This window comes from Peromyscus californicus, unplaced genomic scaffold (genome assembly GCF_007827085.1).
Source record: "Peromyscus californicus insignis strain IS unplaced genomic scaffold, ASM782708v3 Scaffold_10__1_contigs__length_136768540, whole genome shotgun sequence".
Taxonomy (NCBI): domain Eukaryota; kingdom Metazoa; phylum Chordata; class Mammalia; order Rodentia; family Cricetidae; genus Peromyscus; species Peromyscus californicus.
In genome coordinates, this window is record NW_026294391.1 from 74,403,452 (window position 1) to 74,425,301 (window position 21,850).

The 21,850-nt window shown below is 32.6% G+C and overlaps 1 protein-coding gene and 1 non-coding gene across 4 annotated transcripts in view; both read left to right on the forward strand.

Annotated features, from left to right (window-relative positions):
* Pcdh11x (protocadherin 11 X-linked) overlaps nucleotides 1-21,850 on the forward strand; it is a 609,896-nt gene that overhangs the window by 68,483 nt on the left and 519,563 nt on the right. For 2 of the 3 annotated variants that reach the window (XM_052735076.1, XM_052735067.1), the window contains exon 3: nucleotides 5,417-7,912. In XM_052735076.1, coding sequence (XP_052591036.1) covers nucleotides 5,417-7,912 — 2,496 coding nt within the window. Of the gene's footprint in view, nucleotides 1-5,416; nucleotides 7,913-18,608; nucleotides 18,711-21,850 lie in introns of those variants that run through there. The other variant, XM_052735086.1, reaches the window with a different exon arrangement.
* On the forward strand, nucleotides 16,173-16,278 carry LOC128117928 (U6 spliceosomal RNA). The gene has a single exon (XR_008220951.1). It is a non-coding gene; the product is annotated as a U6 spliceosomal RNA (small nuclear RNA).

A 21,850-nucleotide genomic window follows, 5' to 3' on the forward strand; every position in this document is an offset into this window, starting at 1 on the left:
CTTCTCGACTGTGTCAATATGGTGAACTTCTTGGATCAGTGGAAGGATAGGCCCCCAGGTTCATAGAAACCTGTGGGGATAGCTTAATGTTCCAGAATCAGCAAGCAGAGTTTTATTGTTTTGTTTTGCTTTTTTTTTTAAAAAAATTTTTCCAGTAAAGTATATTCAAATTACAAAGATTATCTATTGTAGGAATCAGTTTGATATCATCTTATTCTTTTCTTTTTATTATGTGTTTTATTATTTAAAACAGTTTTTAAATTTAAATATATCTTGATTATATTCTTCCTCTCCTTTAAGTCCTTCAAGATTCTCTCCCTGTCCCAACCCACCCAACTTATAGTTCTTTTTTAAAAATCACAACAAAACCTCAAAACACAATACAAAAAACCCTACAAACCAATAAAACAATAACCCCTAAATATATCAAACTGTAACAAAATAAAAGCACACAAAAATGGTGGTGTTCATTTTTTTTTTAATAACGATTACCTGATATTTATCTCATGCTCAGAACTCTTCATAATACAAAGTTCTTGTTTGGATTCTGACAAAAAAGTCAATTACCTTCAGTGAGTTTCAGTATCCTTTTTGGACAAGGAAAGCTATTACATACTTGAAGGACATTCAAATATTAGGGTTTAGTGATGTGACACATTATTTTTCTGTTTTCTTGTAAACTCTGCTCATCTAACTTTTGAACAAGGGAACATATTTTAAAAAGAGCTAATTAGCAGCAATTTGGAATGACATTTCATTCAATTAAACTATCTAGGCATAAAAATTACAAGCTTGGAGATATATTCTTTAAAAGAAAATACTTTCAAGTAAAATTTAACAGTGAAATCTCTGGTTCTTGTATAATTTTGTATCAAATATTGACATAGTAAAATAATTTTCAGAGTTATGAGTATGCTTAACCTTTGTAAATCTTAGAGTCAGAGAGAAAAGGATATAAGAGAGGCAAATATTACAAGCAAGAATTAGAACTTGGAATTAGCATACATACTCATCAAATATTGTGAGGTTCCTTCTAGATTCGTTTCTTTTCTATGTCTCACATTTAGTCATTTCCATATTTTTCCTTTTTCTGCTGTCCTGGAACTCAATATTTAGCTCAGGTTACCTTGGAACTGACAATCCTGCCTCAGGATCCCAAATGCTGTGTATAAAGACATGCGGCAACATGCCTAGGTTTACTCATTTTCTGTAAGTAAACATCTATATTTCCAAAATTAAGTGAAGAACAGACAAAATGCAAAGGAATGAAGAGGAATCCAATGAATGAATTTGTTAAATTTGTCATCAGGCAACAATAATGATTCCAGTATCAGCATTGTGTAGTTGTTAATACATAAAAAATTTTCAATTTAAAGATATATTGTCAGTAATATGTTTATTGGTTTAATAGAGTAAGCAGTGGTACATAGCCATAAAAAGACAGAACTTAAAAAAATACTCAAAACTTTTAAAAAATATCTATTCACTTCCAAAAGGAAATTAAAAATCTTTAAAATAAATGTGCAGTGAAAGAATTTCTTTGTAATGACACTAAAAAATGTTGAGTAATATTAAGTGAATATTTTGTTCATAATAAGCTTTGCTAAATGCAGGTAATGAATTGATTATGTAGGATATCATAAGCACTATGTGACTTTACCAAATTAGCACTATTACTATGAATATTTTAGCTCAAATTCATTTTGAAAAGTAGGGGTTTGTTTTCTTATACATTATTCTGTTTCCTTAACTCTAAACGTAATGTAAGAAGGACTTTGTGGCTTCAGAATTATTGACATATATGTGACTAACAAACTCAATCTATTTTGTTTAAAATCCAATTTGCTGTATTTCCCTTCACAGTGCTATAAATGAATGGTGAAAGAAGGACTCCAGAAATAGTTCATAGAACATAAATAGCAACATGCTATTGAATATAGATAAGCAATAGTTATTATTATCTCTAATAGTTTGACAACTTACACAGCAAGACAAGACAATTATAGTGGAATAAAAGCAATTTCATTATAGTATCCTCCATTTTAAAGGAGAATGTTAAGTATATTTCCCTACTGTTTTCTGAAATAGCCATTTCACTATAGTTTATCTATTTCAAACTGTTCTGTAACCTAAAGTCATTCCTTCTACCCAAAGATGTACCTGTATATGTAAGAAGAAAAAAAACCACAACTTTTAAAAGTCACTTTTTTTAAAAAAATAAATCTTGCAGTAGTAAAAGCTGAGGAGGGAATTTTTAGTCTTGCCACCACCTTTTCTTGATCTACAGAGTAAATGCCTTTATTTAATCAGATTTAGAATCCAATCGCTTTGGAACTATTTTTAGTACTTACTGGCACTGTATGCATTTTCTGGGCAACTGTACCAGATTTATGACACTGAAAGTGCTGGGTTATTTATTACCTTCCAATAAGCAATGAAGTGGTGTTATGCACATGCATGTCAAAAATATTATAGTTTACCACAGTGGTTGGGCTACTTCTTTCCCAGAACAGTAGGCAAAATTTGGTATTGACATCTATTACTTTTCAAAAGCAAAAGAATGTCTCTTGAGAGTTTCAGTTCAGCATCAACTTTTGGTTCTTTGATTCTATATGATTCTGCATAGAATTAGAGACTTACTCAAGTTTATCATTTTACTTATTTTAGCATGGTTTTTGTATGTCGGTCTGACATGTGTTTGCAACTCCAAAGCTCATTTTTTAATCAAATAGGGAATATCACTCATTGATTAAATAAAGCCTTTTGTATTAAAGGAGGGTTTTTTTAAGTCTATAAAATAAATGTTCTTGACCTTAATTAGAACTGGCAATTTTATGTACTTGAAATCAATGTAATTTATGGTATCAAAATTAAAAAGTCATATTAATTATTTCATTTAATGTTGATTTCTCTAAGGTTTACATATTGTTTGGACCTATATTTGTTTAAGAGACATATACTTTAATATTTCATAAGTAATGCCCTAGCCACAAATTACAAATATTTGTCATAATTTCAACACAAATGTTTATAAAATGTTTTATAACTTTATTAGTTATTAACACTTTTGCATTTATTATACCCTTAACAGAAAATCAAGATTATTTCAGAGAATAATGCTCTATATAATTTTAATAATGTAAAATGCAAAAAATATAAGTATACACATAATGAATATTCTTTTGTCTACATTGATGAGAAAATTATTTTGAAATGATAATTTAACCAAGAGCTGCTAGCTCTTCTCCTATCTTTGAAAATAAGATCAATATTTTGATCTTACACATTTATAACTGAAACAGACAGTTAATGCGTGTGTTATATCCTTACACATTGTACATATAAACAATGAATTGTTTTTTTGTTTTTATTTTACTCTGTGCTTGCATGTGTTAGTATATTAAAGGCTTAAATAATTAAATAAGTGACTTAGTGATTCACTCACATGACATTTAAACATGAAGGTAGGAAGTCATATATAGACACTTAAATATTTGAGGAAAAGTATGTTTTCAGTAGATTTTATTTTTGTAAAGAAAACTATTTTAGAGGCTGGAGTGATGGCTCATCAGTTAAGAGTGATTAATTAGAGTGTGCAAGTTCATTTCCCAGCAACCATGTCTACTAACTCCAACTTCAGATGTATCTGAAGATTCTTGCCTCCATGACTACATACCAATACACAGATACACATACACATAATTTAAAAATACGAACAAACTAAAAATAAAAGGTTACATTTTTGAACCATATAGTTTGATTATGTAAGTATGCTGTCTGCATGATCCCCTACAATAGCTATTAACCACATGGAGCTGTTGAAATTCCAAAACGATTTAAAATGCTTGCACAAAGAATTAACCTATTTGAAATTGTTTCTAATTTTAATGAATTAAAATTTAAATTTAAATGCTCCATTAACATTGAAAATTCACTCATTAAGAAAAAAACAGGAGAGCAATAGCCATGATATCCATCAACTAATATATTTATTTTATCATCCTGAACATTACAAAAAATTGTCTTATGATTGTTATAATTTCATTTAAAATAAATAAATGACAGTAAGTATGTTCTTGGAAATTTAACTTCATTTAATCTTTATGAAAAAGCAGCCCAACTCAAATTTTAGATATACTAAAATCTAAATATATATGCAGAAAATGCATAAATATACAAGCTTAGTAATTAAAATTTTAATAGTTTGACCAGTGTATATTTAAGTTCTAAGTTGAAAAGTTGCATTTGAAACGCATTAACTTTGGAATATTTATTTCTTTGAAACATTATATTTATTAAAAATTCAGTAAGTGTATTATTTTGCTGATATCAATACCATCTTTTTTGTTTGTTTGTTTGAGGCAGGGTTTCTCTGGGTAGCTTTGGAGCCCGTCCTGGAACTTGCTCTGTAGACTAGGCTGACCTCGAACTCACAGAGTTCTGCCTGCCTCTGCCTCCAGAGTGATGGGATTGAAGGTGTGCATGACCACACTGCCTGGCCTCAATACCATTTTTAAATACTTTGAAAGTCATTGATTATTATTCACTTCATACATTAATTATTACTGTATGTTAATTATTTTTACTTACCACCATATGTCCCATACTCAGAAAAATTCCATGACCATTTTAGGGAACCACTATTGATATGCCTACAGTTAATAGAATAAAATTGAGAATCGAGAAATTTTATACCTTGCAATTTTGAAGCATTGAGAATTTAAGCCTTTCTAAAAGTCTATTTGTATATCATCACAAAAAGTTATTTACTAGTTACCATATGTCCCTAATTTTATCTTTGTTAATTATAATAACCATTATAATTTTTAATATATCACATTCTTATAAAACATTTTTATTAAAATGTGCCTGATAAATAATAAATTTCATCTTGATAATTTCACACTGTATATAAATTAAACATGCAAAACATTTTCTTTCCTATGAAAAGAGACATCAATAAAATGTAAGTGGGATGCTTATTTTCATTTCATTTATTTTAAAATGTTGCATTAATTGTCTTATTTAAATGTGTGATTTAAAAACAAGATAGTTAATAATAGCTCCATTATCGCTGAAACTTCAGGGACAATCCTTGTGAAAATTCTGTACATTTCTTTTGGAAATGTAAATAATTTATGAAATAAATGACATTTACTATCAAAAGATGCCTTGTATTGAATATATTAAATTTTTTTTACATTGTTTGTGTTCATAATGTTAACTGTAGGCCAAGTTGAAACTCAGAACTATAATTTTCTGCTATTTTTTCAGAGAGTATCCTACTGTCCTATGGATCTTAGAAATTGGAAATCATTCTCATTACACGATTTAGCATACATTTAATTATAATTTACAATCATGTGATATTGTATATTAATATAATTTAAATTATGTATCATTCCATGTTTTCCAGGGTCAAAATACTTTCGGTCTTGATATCATTGAAACACCAGAAGGAGACAAGATGCCACAGCTGATTGTTCAAAAGGAGTTAGATAGAGAAGAGAAGGATACCTATGTGATGAAAGTAAAAGTTGAAGATGGTGGCTTTCCTCAAAGATCCAGTACAGCGATTTTGCAAGTAAGTGTTGCTGATACAAATGACAACCACCCAGTCTTTGTAGAAAAGGAAATTGAAGTCAGTATACCAGAAAATGCTCCTATAGGTTCTTCAGTGACACAGCTCCACGCCACAGATGCTGACATCGGTGAAAATGCCAGAATTCATTTTTATTTCAGCAATTTAGTCTCCAACATTGCTAAGAGACTGTTCCACCTTAATACTACCACTGGACTTATCACTGTCAAAGAACCACTGGATAGGGAAGAATCACCAAGCCACAAGTTACTGGTTTTGGCAACTGATGGTGGATCAAAACCAGCAAGCGCTATGGTGCTAGTAAATATTACAGATATCAATGATAATGTCCCGTCAATTGACATAAGATACATCGTCAATCCTACCAATGGCACTGTGCTTCTTTCAGAGAATGCTCCGCTTAACACAAAAATTGCTCTCATAACTGTGATGGATAAGGATTCTGAACATAATGGTAGGGTGACATGCTTCACAGATCATGAAGTTCCTTTCAGATTACGTCCAGTATTCAGTAATCAATTCCTCTTGGAAACTGCTGCATTTCTTGACTTTGAGTCTACAAGAGAATATGCCATCAAATTACTCGCCGCTGATGCTGGCAAACCTCCTTTGAATCAGTCATCCATGCTCCTGATCAAAGTAAAAGATGAAAATGACAATGCTCCAGTTTTCACCCAGTCTTTCATAAGCCTTTCTGTTCCAGAGAATAACTCTCCTGGTGCACAGTTGACAAAAATCAGTGCAACAGATGCAGACAGTGGACGCAATGCTGAAATTAACTACCTGTTAGGTTTTGATGCACCACCTGAATTTGACCTGGATAGCCGTACAGGCATCCTGACTGCAGTGAAGAAACTAGATAGAGAAAAACAGGAAAAATATTACTTTACCGTCCTGGCACAGGACAATGGAATTCCACCCTTAATGTCCAATGCTACTGTCTTTGTGACTGTTCTTGATCAGAATGATAACAGCCCAATTTTCACTCACAATGAGTACAACTTCTATGTCCCTGAGAACCTTCCAAAGCATGGCACAGTAGGGCTAATCACTGTGACTGATCCTGATTATGGAGAGAATTCTGCAGTTACTCTCTCCATCTTGGATGTGAATAATCAATTCACTATTGATCCACAGACTGGTGTCATCCGGCCAAATATTTCATTTGACAGAGAAAAACAAGAATCCTACACTTTCTATGTAATGGCTGAGGATGGTGGTAGGGTATCACGTTCTACAACTGCTAAAGTAACCATAAATGTAGTTGATGTCAATGATAACAAACCAATTTTTATTGACCCTCCTTCCAATTACTCCTTTGAATGGGTTTTACCATCCACCACACCTGGCACAGTCATCTTCAAGGTTGTTGCAATTGATGATGATATTGGCATGAATGCTGAGCTTCGTTACAGCATTGTTGGAGGAAACATAAAAGGACTGTTTGCGATTGAACAAATATCAGGCAACATCACACTGAAAGAGAAATGTGTTGTTTCAGATCTTGGTTTACACAGAGTGATAGTCAAAGCTAATGATTTAGGACAACCTGATTCTCTCTTCAATGTTGTAAATGTCAATCTGTTTGTGAACGAGTCAGTGCCCAATGCTACACTGATTTATGAACTGGTGCGCAAAAGCATCGACTCACCTGCAACTCAAAATACTGAAACAACTAATTCATCCTCGCCAACAACTGACTATGTCAAGATTGTGGTTGCCATTGTTGCCGGCACCATAACTGTCGTCCTAGTGATTTTCATCACTGCTGTAGTAAGATGTCGCCAATCACCACACCTTAAGGCTTCTCAGAAAAACAAACAAAATTCTGAGTGGGTTACTCCAAACCCAGAAAACAGGCAAATGATTATGATGAAGAAGAAGAAGAAGAAAAAGAAGAAGAATGCCCCCAAGAACCTGCTGCTTAATTTTGTTACTATTGAAGAAGCAAAACCGGATGATGCCGACAATGATAGAAACAGTGTCACACTAGACCTTCCCATTGAGCTGGAAGAGCAAACCATGGGCAAATACAACTGGGGCACTACACCTACTACATTCAAGCCTGACAGCCCTGATTTGGCTAGACACTACAAATCTGCCTCTCCTCAGCCTGCATTCCAGATCCAGCCTGAAACGCCCCTGAACTCAAAGCACCACATCATTCAGGAACTGCCTCTTGACAATACTTTTGTAGGCTGTGATTCCATCTCCAAGTGCTCTTCCAGCAGTTCTGATCCCTACAGTGTTTCTGAGTGCAGCTACACAGTGACAACCTTCAAGACTCCTGTGACTGTACATGCCAGACCGGTAGGTAATCCAAGTTCCTAAGTAATATTTCTAATTTATTATTCTCATTCTTTTCACTTGACATAGAGTTATAAGGACCATTGATTTCTAGGAAATATCAAAACAATCATATTACACACAATGTTCAAATAGTAATGTGAATTTGTTTAAATTTGGTACACAAAAATGAATGCTAAATTGGGAAGGTTTGGTACAGACTGATGATTATAATAAGGGTAATTTTGTCTGTAGGTGGCAGTGTAATGCTTCTTCCTAGAGTGCATACTACAAAAATTGCATAATAAAGATTACAGCACTACCCTCTTTATCATCTTATTCAAGAGAATCAGAAAATCCTGGACTTCTTGCCCCATAGGAAAGCTTTTTCAAATGTGATAAGCAGCTCTCAATCCAAATGGTTTTGTGAATCCTAGCTTCATGTGGGCAAATATGTAGATGCCCAAGGTAATTCAGTGATACTAACATATCCACTTCCTCTTCCCTTTGACATCATGCCACCAAATCCCAACAATGAAGAGTGTCATATTCATAATAGAAATTGAAGATTATGTTGACTCATCAAACTTTCATTCACATGGTAAAGCTTTGAAACAGCTTAAGAAAGTGGAAGCATGCTCATTCTCATCTTCCAGCCAGAGAATGAGATAGGCAAGCATCTTTAATTTAGATTACCAGTTAAATATTTGTATATTTCAAGATCCTTCAGGAAACATTCTGAGAAGATAATGACTTTTGGAAAATTGAATATGTTTGCTTTGCCTAATGGGCACAAAGGGAAATAAGAGCATATTAAGAACCAAGAAATCTCTGCACAATAATCTAAAGTCCAATACATTTCTGAAAACAAGAGTTTATACACTGCTTTTTAAATTAGTATTCCAAGGAGAAATAAGCACAAATTTATCTAGAAATTCATGAGTAAATTAAATGGTTTAAGTAAGTTATATCCTTAATAAAGTTAAGTGGTGGAATTTATCTACAATTTTTTTTCTCTAAAAGTCATGATACTCTTGATTTTATTGTTTCAATTGGGTAACACAGTAAGTTAGTAAGCTCATTTGCAATTAATAAAATTTTTTAACTTATTCAGGCTTAATATAATGGTTATAAAATCAAAAATATATTCTTTTTCATTGAAAGTTACAAATACTAAAAGAAACCCACCAGATTCAAGAAAACAGTGCAAATAATTGATCATAATTTGAGGAACAGTTTGAATATGAAAGATCATTGGAGATACATGCAATTAAAAAGTAGAACTATATTAATATTTTTCTCTTAATAATACCCTGAAGGTAAGGTATTAATTCCACAGTAGGTCTATTTTTATTGCAATAGACCCACCATTGCATGATGCTACAAAGATAAGAGAACCCTACTCATTTGTAGGATTCCTGTTGTACTTTGAATGAAGTTAGAGTGGTTTTTACAGTTTGGATGAATTCCATGATTCTTCACCTCAATGACAAATGTATGAGATGGCTAATATCTTCAAAGTGTGCTTTTGTTTATATTTAACCATTCCAATGGGAACTCCAGTTTTCTGGTTATTATCACTATTATTCTTTTTACTAGTATTATTTCTTCATAAGAATATCTATTATTAGTAGCACTTTAATTCTATTTATTTTTCTACAGACAATTTTTCCTGAGCTAAATTTCTCACTTGCTTAGAAAAATGTATACTGAGTGTTTGTGAACTGCATTTGCAATTCATAACTTTCAATGCCTTGGCCCAAGAAATTAGTAAAGCAAATATTGTTCATAACTTTTTTTTTTTTTTTTTGGTTTTTCGAGACAGGGTTTCTCTGTGTAGCTTTGCGCGTTTCCTCGGACTCACTTGGTAGCCCAGGCAGGCCTCGAACTCACAGAGATCCGCCTGGCTCTGCCTCCCGAGTGCTAGGATTAAAGGCGTGCACCACCACTGCCCGGCTAACTATTTTTAAGAGCATAGAAAAACTTTGCACAGAAATTTTAGTTGAGTATATAAATATACAATGACACAAATAAAATGGAAAATGATGTATTTTGTAGATATTCTTATATTCTAGTTTAATTATTTGATAATTTCTAAAATGAATAAAATTGAAAATGCTTTTGTATAATGATATTTTTCATAATACATCTAAGTAATACATATCCTAATCATAAGACAAATGCCTTAGTGAATTAGGCAAAAAATAAGAAGTACCACTGAAAATGAATTATTGATTGTTATTAATATATTACTAACAGAATGGTCTATCTTAGAATCAAATGACTATTGTGATTCTTTTCACAACTTAAAAAATAAATCAACTGTGTATTTTATGTTAGTAGTCACAGTTATTTTTTTCCTTAATAAATATCTTCTTCATATTACTTGGATAATTGCAGCAATCTAACTTAGACCATTAAACTTATCTGAATAGTTACATTTTGTTCTACCTTTGCAATGCTTATTGCACTTTTTGCATACTCTTTAATTTAGAACCAATGTTAAGAGAAGTGCCTTATATTCACTGGTACCGAAGAAAGATAACAAGATAAGTAAGCACAGAAAAATGAACTTATGTAAACATTCACATACAGTCAGTATTAAGAAAACCAAATAAAGTTAGGAAGGGGCAAATGTGTCAGGCTGTAATTTTTTTTTAAAAAAAAACATTGTTGCTTGAGAAAATTCTGGCAAAAATGGGTTAAAATATTTCTTCCAAAAGAAGGCAGAAACATTACAATTTACGTTACATAAAGTGAGTAATATTTCTCAAAAAGCGGTCTTAGGATGGTATTTGCACTTAGCTGATTAGTCAACCATTCAGAAATAAGCATGTGGAGAAAAAAGGAGTTCTAGCAGAGATTTTACATATTACAAATGAAAGTATACTCTTTATTTAGCTTTATTCTGATTCTGGTGTTTGAAAAAATTTGGAACATTGGCTATATATCATTAACATATTGAATGGAATCTCTTATATCTGAGAAATATTTTGCTCTTGCTTGTCATCAATTTCCATTTGGATTATGGAAGGATTTTTCTACATACTGTAGTAGAAATGTAGAACTTGAAATTGAAGAGGGAAAATTTCAATAGACTCTCTTCTATTAACATCATTAACCAGTTTATATTGTCATATTGGTATGATCATAGAAAAATGCAGGAATAAAGTTATTTTTGAATAAGCTTTGTTAATTTTTTACATAAAAAGATGCATTTGATAACCACAGTCTTGATTAATATAGCTCTCTTCTTCAAATAATACAGTGAAAGCAATAAATATTAACAATAAAGAGGTGAACAAAAATAAAGGTACCATTTTCAGGGTCTTCTATACACCAATCCTTGTCTTTTTATTTTTATTATACATTTTTTGAGGTATGTTCTTTCTATGTAGTATAGCACTGGCTGTCCTGAAACTTCATTTGCACTACTCCCTCACACCTAATGTTCCATGAAATTCTGTGATTTGAATTGAGACACTCTCAAACCCTAAACTTTTCCAGATAAAATATATCTGGAAAAATATAAAACAGTGTATAAAACAGTGAGGGACAGGTGAGATGTTTCAGGGGATTAAGTGTCTATGGAACAAATGTAAGGACTCAAGTTTAGAACCCAGATCATATGAAAGAAATTCTACAATGACACTTGCTTGTTACCATAGAACTGGGATAGTGGATGGAGACAGGCAGATCCCCTAAACTCTTTGGCCAATCAGTTTAGCCAAACTGATGAGCTTCAGGTTCATTGGCATATGCTCTTTCACAAAATAAAAATGGAGAACAATAGAGGAAAGATATCTGATGTCACCATCCGGCTTCCACATGAACACCCACAAACATGCATGTGTACCCTCAAACACAGGTGCAAATATTCATACTGGTAATATGTGTAAAACATGCACGTGCAGAATAGTGGAATGTTTGGATAGCTATCATTCATAAACAGATGAATGCTATAGATAAGACATTAGACTAAGCCTGAGATAAGATTGCTAATCACTGTTGAATTCAGTGACATTGATTTTGTGCATCAGTATCTTAGCATGTCAATTATAGCCACATATCATGACTGACAATGAGAGTCCTACAACACAATCATCTAATTTTGATAACATGTTATTTTTCTTGCCCTAGACTGATTCCAGGATATCAACTATTGAAATCTGCAGTGAGATATAATTTTCTAGGAATAACATAATCTATTCCTTTCCCCAAATATTTCAGTGATTTGTGATTACAAAATTTGGCCAAAGTCATTAACTTTGTAATTTGTATTTCTTTACAAAGTCAAGCCAAACAAAAAAGACCTTACAAATTAAGTACCACATAAACATGAGCTTTAATTAGCTGTAAATTGGAAGCATAAATTTAAAGATAAATTGAAATTTCTGGAAGAAGAAATGCGTTGTTATAGTGAATTTTCAATATTGCCTTTGCTTGCTTGCTCTGGATGTTAATAACTGTGATGTGATACAATGCCATCTTTGTGTACATACTGGTGGGTGTATATCATTTGTGAAATATAGAATTTCTTGTCCTGTGATCACTGAAGACTTTAAACATCATCTCTTGTAGTTTGGAAATGAAAGTGAACTATTCATCCAAGAAATCCTCTGAAAGGTATACATGGTAAGAAAAAAAAATTTCAAGGCAAACAAATCAAAACTGCAACAACAAAAAATAAAAGTAATCTGTAGACCAACATATCAAAAACATGTATTATCATTGTCACTGAGAAAACTACCATTCTTATCTCTGGTTTTTAAAGATTTGTATGATGTAAAATAATTTCGTACATTTTTTGAGTTGATTGTAGTTATATTTTCCAGTAATTTAATTATTAAAAGTATTTTTGAAGTTAATATGATTCTTCATGCATACATTTAAAGTGAAGGAAATTCTATGAAGATTGTAAAATTTTTTGTACTCCCTATGTTGGTGTTTTGGTTATTAAGAAACATAATTCCATCCATATGGGAATAGAAAGAAAGATTCAGAGATCATATTTCTCAGTGATTGCATCTGAATTTTGAAAATCTCTAGGAAAAATTTGTGACACTAGACTATCATTCAAATGAGTTTGTTTTATTTATCTGGCATTAAGTTATTGAATACACACCATTGCTCTGAGTAATTTGCCTTTAAAAATTTGTCTCTTTTCACAGTGTTTTTTGATTAGCTATTATTTTACAGAAAAAAATTGAGTGTCTCAGATGTTGTATACCCTATTTTTATTTTAGAAAGAATAACAGAACATGTTTTTATTACATGTTCTTTAAGGTCCTTTTGAGTTACTAACACTACTAACAGAATTAGAACAAAAATTCAAAATCCCACATTAAATCTTGGTATAAAATGGTAGTATAAAGGACCCTATAGCATATAACATATGCTTTTAATATTTTCTTTCAAATTCTAAATTGTTTATTTACTTGGAAGGACATGAGTATGTGAATATTATTCTTACATATGTACATTAAAATTAGTGTGTTATATGACATATTTCTTTTGTGATGATATTTAGAAGAGGTTAGTGCTCTACTTAGGGTTTCAGGTTAATATTGTTCTCAGATATTTAATATGTAGTTAGTATTTAAATTCTGATGATATTAAATTCATTGAACACATATTGTATATAGTTGTTTAAAATTTGCATAGTTGATTATAATGATGGGAAGCACAATGATTTGATTAGTAGTTTAAAATGTTGTGTTCATTATAATACTATATCTACTTATAAATACTATATCTACTTATAAAGTGTTCTCTTTTTTCTACAAAGTCTGAGAATGAAAGGGAAATATATTTGTTAGATTTTGTTGAGCCTTTTATGACTTTAATAATACTATTTCTTAATTATTATTTTCTATAAAAGAAAGAAAAACTGTCTTAAGATAGTCAATGAATGTCACTTTAAAGGATTTCTCAATGGCTTTTTAGTATTGTCATTGTACATGATTAAAACAGAGACTTTATTTTTAAAGCCATGACTATCACTTAAAACCTTGCTTCTTTGAGAAAAGAATTTCTAAATGGCTTTCTTTCTAGCTCTTTGTATTAAAAAATTTACTCATGTAAATTATAGATGGATGAGATTTACTACACATGAAAATAGCCTTTTTTTGACTACTAACAATCCTTCATTTATCAGTTCTTTGTGCTTGAGGGAATTTTCACATTTGAGAAGAAAATGGAGAGCACTAACAGTAGTTTTCCACAAAGGCCAAAGAGGACAAAAATATGTGCAGCACTACTTTTTTCTTAACAAGTAGATTTGCTATTACTTTTAACTTTTCTGATATTATTAATACATCTTTGCTTTACAAGCTCTAAGTTTACTTCGAACTCCTTTTATTGGGATTAATATATTTTCAGTGAATTATTTTTGATGGTGTCTGTGTTCTCATTTTAGGTATTAGCAAGATAATGATAGAAAGATAGTAAATATTAAAGACTAATTGTCATAAGCAAAAGAATTTTTAAGTGACTGTATAAATCATAGGTAGATTAATTGATAAGTTGAAATATGAAATATTTTCTGTACTATTAACACTCCAAGAAAGGCAGAGGCAGGCAGATCTCTGTGAGTTCAAGGCCAGCCTGGTCTACCTACAGAGTAGGTTCCAGGATAGGCTCCAAAGCTACACAGAGAAATCCTGTCTCAAAATAACCAAAAATAAAATAAAATAAAATAAAATAAAATAAAATAAAATAAAATAAAATAAAATAAAATAAAAGTAAATACTCTAAAACTATTTTGATTATAATCCATATTGCATAAATCAAAACTAAAATTTAAATTTGTTTATTTTTTAAAGTAAGATATTCAAGCTATTATATTTCTAAAATTATCTTTATGTTCCATATTGAAATATATAACTTACAAAATCATGTCAGTTTCCATTATTTATGTTTCTATTTTCCCTGGTAGCTACCCTGACAACCTCGCAAATAAAAGTGGATAAGTGGATGCATTTTTGAGAAATCTTTTAAATTTAAATTTATTCAACTACTGTTTTGAACAATATTTACTAATATTCTAATTTCAACACAGAATACTCCTGCCACATCTTCTATTTAGACATTCCCACTCAAGTCCCATTAGACATTCCCACTCAAGTGAGATTTCCACTAGACATTCCCACTCATTCCCATTAGATATTCCCACTCAAGTCCCATTAGACATTCCCTCTCAAGTCCCATTAGACATTCCCACTCAAGTCAGATTTCCATTAGCCATTTCCACTCATTCCCATTAGATATTCCCACTCAAGTCCCATTAGACATTCCCTCTCAAGTCCCATTAGACATTCCCACTCAAGTCCCATTAGACATTCCCATTCAAGTCACATTCCCATTAGACATCCTCCCTCAATTCCCATTAGACATTCCCTCTCAACCTATTAGACATTCCCACTCAAGTCCTATTAGACATCCCCACTCAAGTCCCATTAGACATCCCCACTAATGTCACATTCCCATTAGACTTCCCCCCCTCAATTCCCATTAGACATTCCTACTCACTTCCTATTAGACATTCCCACTCAACCCATTAGATATTCCCACTCACGTCCAAATCCCATTAGACATTCCCACTCAAGTCCCATTAGACATTTCCACTTAAGTCACATTCCCATTAGACATTCTCACTCAAGTCCAAGTCACATTAGACATCCCACTCATGTCACATTCCCATTAGATATTCCCACTCATGTCACACTCCCATTAGACATTGCCACTCAAGTCACATTCCCATTAGACATTCTCACACATGCTCAAGTCACATTAGACATTCCCATTCATGTTACATTCCCATTAGACATTCCCACTCATGTCACATTTTATAAACACTTCTGATAGGTTTTCCTGTATAATAGATCTGTCCTAGTTTTCACCAAGTTGAGTCTCATATTAAATACTGTTTAGTTTCAAACATATTCAAAGGTGCTGTAATAACAAAGTTGTACAAAATTCAAGTTATTTAAAAGAATTATTGTGTAATTTTTCACAAACTATGGGCAGCTGCTTATGACATCTGTGATTCAATATGGTATTTATAATTAGTAGTGAGTTTTAAAATGCTACCCACAGGCTTTTAATTTTATTTTCTGTGTAATACATATTTGTTTTAGAGAAGTGTAGAGTTTAGATATGAACAATTTCATTTGTCTTTATTTCATACTGTATCAGGAAGTTTATTACAGCTTACTTGGTATTTTAGATTGAAAGTTCAATAAGTTTTGGAAGCAGTCACTTTACAGGTATAAAATTATTCTCTGTGCAACTTTGGCAGCACATATACTAAAATTAGAATGATACAGAAAAGATTAGCATGGCCCTGGTGTGAGGATAACACATAAAATATTATTTTAGTTAATATTATGAACTTTACATAGATGGTTTTTCCACATAATAAAGATTTCCTTATTTATACTTATAAGTGTATGATCAAACTGAGTAGTTGATAGTGTAATAATACAATCATGATAAGTCATGGGAATGTCTAATGTGACTCCTCCATGAAACTAACCATCCTTCAGTAGAAATACCAAGTCTTGAAGAAAAACCTTTTTCAGTTAAAAAGAAAACCATACAAATTTCCTGAAAAAGTTCCCTTAGTGTGTACAACCAAATTACTTATTTCCAACAGATCTCATAGCACTGTTTTAACTTTTCTATATTCTAGATATTGTCATTTAGAATTGTTTTAGCTCTCCATTTGTAAATGCCTCATTATTTTTGATGATATACACATTAACAGTTCCCATCCAAGTAAGATTGATACGTACTTTGTGACATAAAACAATTACATTGTATTAACTCTCATGTAGTCAAACTGACTTAGTAATGAAAATAAAACCCTTAAATGGAGTATCAGAAATAGTTGTAATGTTCCCACTTATTATGGATACTTTTATTGTTCACTAATTTTTATCTAAAATGATAATCTTTTTGAAATATGGTTGACTTTTAAAAACAATATATGCTTTTCAATATAAGACCACAAAAATGGATTGCAAAATATTTTTTAGTAATTTCTCAATTGGAGAGTAGTTTAGATTCTACTGTGCTTACTCCACAGTGGTAACTAAAAAAAAACTATCAATTGACACAAGTTATAAGTTTTAAAACTTCATGAAACAAAATTAAACATATTTATTATTTCTTTTATTATCTGCCTGATATGTCCTTAATTACAAAATCATTGAAGGGATTATTTCAATATTATGTTAAAATTGAAGAGAATTGATCATAAATACTTTTTTATACAAAATATTTCCAGTAATTCAATATGTAGTTCAATAGCTTTTCAGTTCCTTAACCTTGAGGTAATAAGAAAAATCATCAGCTCTTACATCAAGTAAACAGAAATGTTTGCTTATATTCAAGGCTGGAATAAAACCCCAAAATGGAATGACATAGACCCTGCATAACCAGTTTGTGAGCTACTGAATTTCATTATTATCTTTTCATTTTGTCACTCAGGTATTCAAAATTATGTGTTAGGTTTGTGACATTCAAATATAATAATTACATTTACCTTAGAGATTTATTTATTTGAGAGTGTTTTGAATTCCCAGTTGGCATCATGGATGCATGTATATGCTAGCCAAGGAGAACTGAAGACAAAATACAATATTCAGTACACAATGAGGTATTTTTCTCAACATCATAATTTTTTTAAAATTTGTAAACACATGAAGTTTATATACAGGAAAACAGAATTATATAGTAATATGATTTTACAGATGAAAAAAATTGTTTAGCATGCTACATAAACTTATCATTGTTTGACTCTAGAGGAATTGGTGGTATTTAACAACAAAATTTCATATGGTGCCACAACTCAACTAAACATGTAAAATTTAGTGTTTCATAAGATCAAAACATTTATTTTAAAACACAGAAAACATAAAGGTGATGAAAAGCAAATGACTAAGTCTTCCTACATTTGGAAACTGATAGATATACATCAAGCTTACATTTAGTAATTGATGTATCTGCTTGTGTGTCCAGAGGAAATATCATTTTATTTTGATGCTTAAGTAGTTCTAGTATACTATGATTAAACTAGCTTAGTATATGTATAAGCACTTATCTGTGTATTCATGTTTATTTTTTTAAGTTTCTAGGAGAAAAAAATGACATAAATTCAGATTTAAGGCAACTTTTCAAAGACAATGCATATACATTCAGAATATTAGTGTCTTTCTAGATTGTTGTCCCTTACTTCCAAAGTATGATCATCCCATTTCATTCATAGCATCCCATTTATCATTATATTTTTCAAAAAAACTCCTATGATATCCAGTATTTTCTGAATATGTGTTCATGTTTATTTTTCCTTTCATCTAAGTTACTAGAATTTGAAATAACTGTAGTACTTGTCTCTACGAAGTTTTCCTCTTTAATTAAACATTAAACACTCAATAATAATAAAGTAGTATGAATAAAGTTATATTTTGATACCTAAATATTGAGGTTCCAATTCTCTTATGCAAAACAAAGCTAAATTCACCTTTGCTAATGTCCAAATTCTGCTCAATTTATTGACTAAAATCCAAGTGATTTTTAACATTATCACTGTTATTTATATTAACCACAATTTTAATGCAGTGTAAACAAGAATGTAGTAGTTCTCTGTACAATATAAGATTAGCACATTCATATGTCTATAGTATTAATTTTTTTCCTTTCATTTTTCTTTATTAAGAAATTTTCGCCGGGCGGTGGTGGCGCACGCATTTAATCCCTGCACTCGGGAGGCAGAGCCAGGCAGATCTCTGTGAGTTCGAGGCCAGCCTGGGCTACCAAGTGAGTTCCAGGAGAGGCGCAAAGCTACACAGAGAAACCCTGTCTCAAAAAACCAAAAAAAAAAAAAAAAGAAAGAAATTTTCTACTCACTCCACATACTATCCACAGATCCCCCCTTCTCCCTCCTCCCACTCCCCAGCCCTCTTTCCCAAGCATCCCCACATCCCCCAAATCGAGGTCTCCCATTGGAAGTCAGCAGAGCCCAGCACACTGAGCATAGGCAGGTCCAAGCCCCTTCCCACTGCACCAAGGCTGTGCAAGGTGTCACATCACAGGCACCAGGTTCCAGAAGCCTGCCCATAGGCCAGGGACAGATCCCGATCCACCTGCCTGGGTGCCCCCCAAACAGTTCAAGCCTATCAACCATCTTCCCTATCCAGAGGGCCTACTCCAGACCCATGGGGTCTCCATAGCCACCAGTCCACAGTTCATGGGCTTCCACTAATGTGGTCCATCATCTCTGCACATCCTCCCATCATGATCTCCATGTCCCTCACCTGCAGTATCTCTCTTCTCTCTCATCAATTGGATTCCCGGAGCTCAGCCTGGTGCTTGGCCATGGATCTCTGTATCTGCCTCCATCAGTCACTGGACAAAGGCTCTATGATTACAGCTAGGTTATTAGCTAGGCTGGTCACTAGAGTAGACCAGTCGAGGCACCCTCTGGACCATTACCAGCAAACCAAGTTGGGGTCAACCTTGTGGATTCCTGAGAGCCTCCCCAGCACCCTGCCTCTTCCAATTCCCATGGTGTCCTCATCTATCACAGTATCTTCCTCCCTGCCCTCCCACTCTGTCCCTGTTCCAGCTTGACCCTCCCATTTCCCTATGTTCTCATTCCCCACTCCTCGTTCTCTGCCACTCCCCCTCACACAGTCCACTCATGTAGATCTCATCCACTTCTCCTTCACAGGGTCATCCATGTGTCCCTCCTAGGGTCTTTCCCTGTTAGCTAGCCTCTCTGGAGTTGTGGGTTGCAGTCTGGCTATCCCTTCCCTCACATTTAGTATCCACTTATGAGTACACACTATGTTTGTCTTTCTGAGTCTGGGTTACCTCACTCAAGATGATATTTTCTAGTTCCAACCATTTGCCTGCAAATTTCATGATATCATTTTTTTTTACTGCTGAGTAGTACTCCATTGTGTATATGTGCCACCTTTTCTTTATCCATTCTTCAGTTGAGGGGAAGCTAGGTTGTTTCCAGGTTCTGGCTATTATGAATAATGCTGATATGAACATAGTTGAGCACGTGTCTTGTGGTAAGATTGAGCATTCCTTGGGTATATGCCCAAGAGTGGTATAACTGGGTCTTGAGGAAGACTTATTCCCAATTTTTTGAGAAACCACCATACTGATTTCCAGAGTGGTTGTACAAGTTTGCATTCCCACCAACAGTGGAGGGGTGTTCTCCTTGCTCTACATCCTCTCCAATGTAAGCTGTCTTCAGTGTTTTTGATCTTAGTCATTCTGACAGGTATAAGATGGTATCTCAGAGTTGTTTTGATTTGCATTTCCCTGATGACTAAGGATGTTGAGCAATTCCTTAAATGCCTTTCAGCCATATGAAATTCTTCTGTTGAGAATTTTCTGTTAAGCTCTGTAGCCCATTTATTAATTGGATTGTTCAGTATTTTGAAGCCTAGCTTTTTGAGTTCTTTATAAATTTTGTAGATCAGCCCTCTGTCAGATGTGGGGTTGGTGAAGATCTTTTCACATTCTGTAGGCTGTCATTTGGTCTTATTGACCATGTCCTTTGCTCTACAAAAGCTTCTCAATTTCAGGAGGTCCCATTTATTAATTGTTGGTCTCAGTATCTGTGCTACTGGTGTTATATTTAGGAAGTGGTCTCCTGTTCCAATTCGTTCCAGACTACTTCCTACTTTCTCTTCTATCAAGTTCAGTGTAACTGGATTTATATTGAGGTCTTTGATCTACTTGGACTTGAGTTTTGTGCATGGCGACAGATATGGGCCTATTTGCAGTCTTCTGCATGTTGATGTCCAGTTATGTCAGCACCGTTTGTTGAAGATGCTTTCTTTTTTCCATGGTAGAGTTTTGGCTTCTTTGTCGAAAATCATATGTTCATAGGTGTGTGGCTTAATGTCAGGGTCTTCAATTTGATTCCATTGGTCCACACGTCAGTTTTTATGCCAGTACCAAGCTGTTTTTATTACTACATCTCTATAGTAGAGCTTGAGGTCAGGGATCATGATGCCTCCAGAGATTGCTTTATTATACAGGATTCTTTTAACTATTCTAGGTTTTTGTTTTTCCATATAAAGTTAAGTATTGTTCTTTCCAAGTCTGTGAAGAATTGTGTTGGGATTTTGATGGGGATTGCATTGAATCTGTATATTGCTTTTGGTAAGATTGCCATTTTTACTATGTTGATTCTACCTATCCATGAGCATGGGAGATCTTTCCATTTTCTGATATCTTCTTCAATTTCTTTCTTCAGAGACTCAAATTTCTTATCCCCCAGGACTTTCACTTGCTTAGTTAGAGTTACCCCAAGGTATTTTATATTATTTGTGGCTATTTTAAAGGGTGATGTTTCTTTGATTTCTTTCTTAGCACCCTTTTCATTTGTATATAGGAGGGCTACTGCCTTTTTTCAGTTTGTACTTTATAATTGTGCTTTTATGAAGATTATACAGGTTTGTATGAATATATTAAATGAGTATGATAGAAGTTCCTTTACCTGTAATACTTTTAGATACTAACACTTCATTGTATTTGATGCAATTTCAGTAGCTAAACTGTCTGTAATCTTTACTGAATGAAATATCTATAAATAAATTTTTTTGGCATTGCAATAACTCATCTTCTGATATTTTTTGAAACACCTTTTGCAAGCAAGAGCTAATTGTTTTACTAACATCACCATGAATTATAAAATACTTTTAACATAATAACTTCTACATTCTTTATGATATGACTCATTTTCTGTGATGAGTTAATTGGAACTTGATGCATCAACATCCTTTTTTATCAGCAATGTGAGGTAATTGATCTTTTCCACTTAATTTAAAACAATAATATTGATAGTATTAATTTGTATTTATGAGAATTTTATTTTTACTTTATTGATTTTTTATTTATATTCCTTTCTTTTTTCTTTTTTTTTTTTTTTTTTTT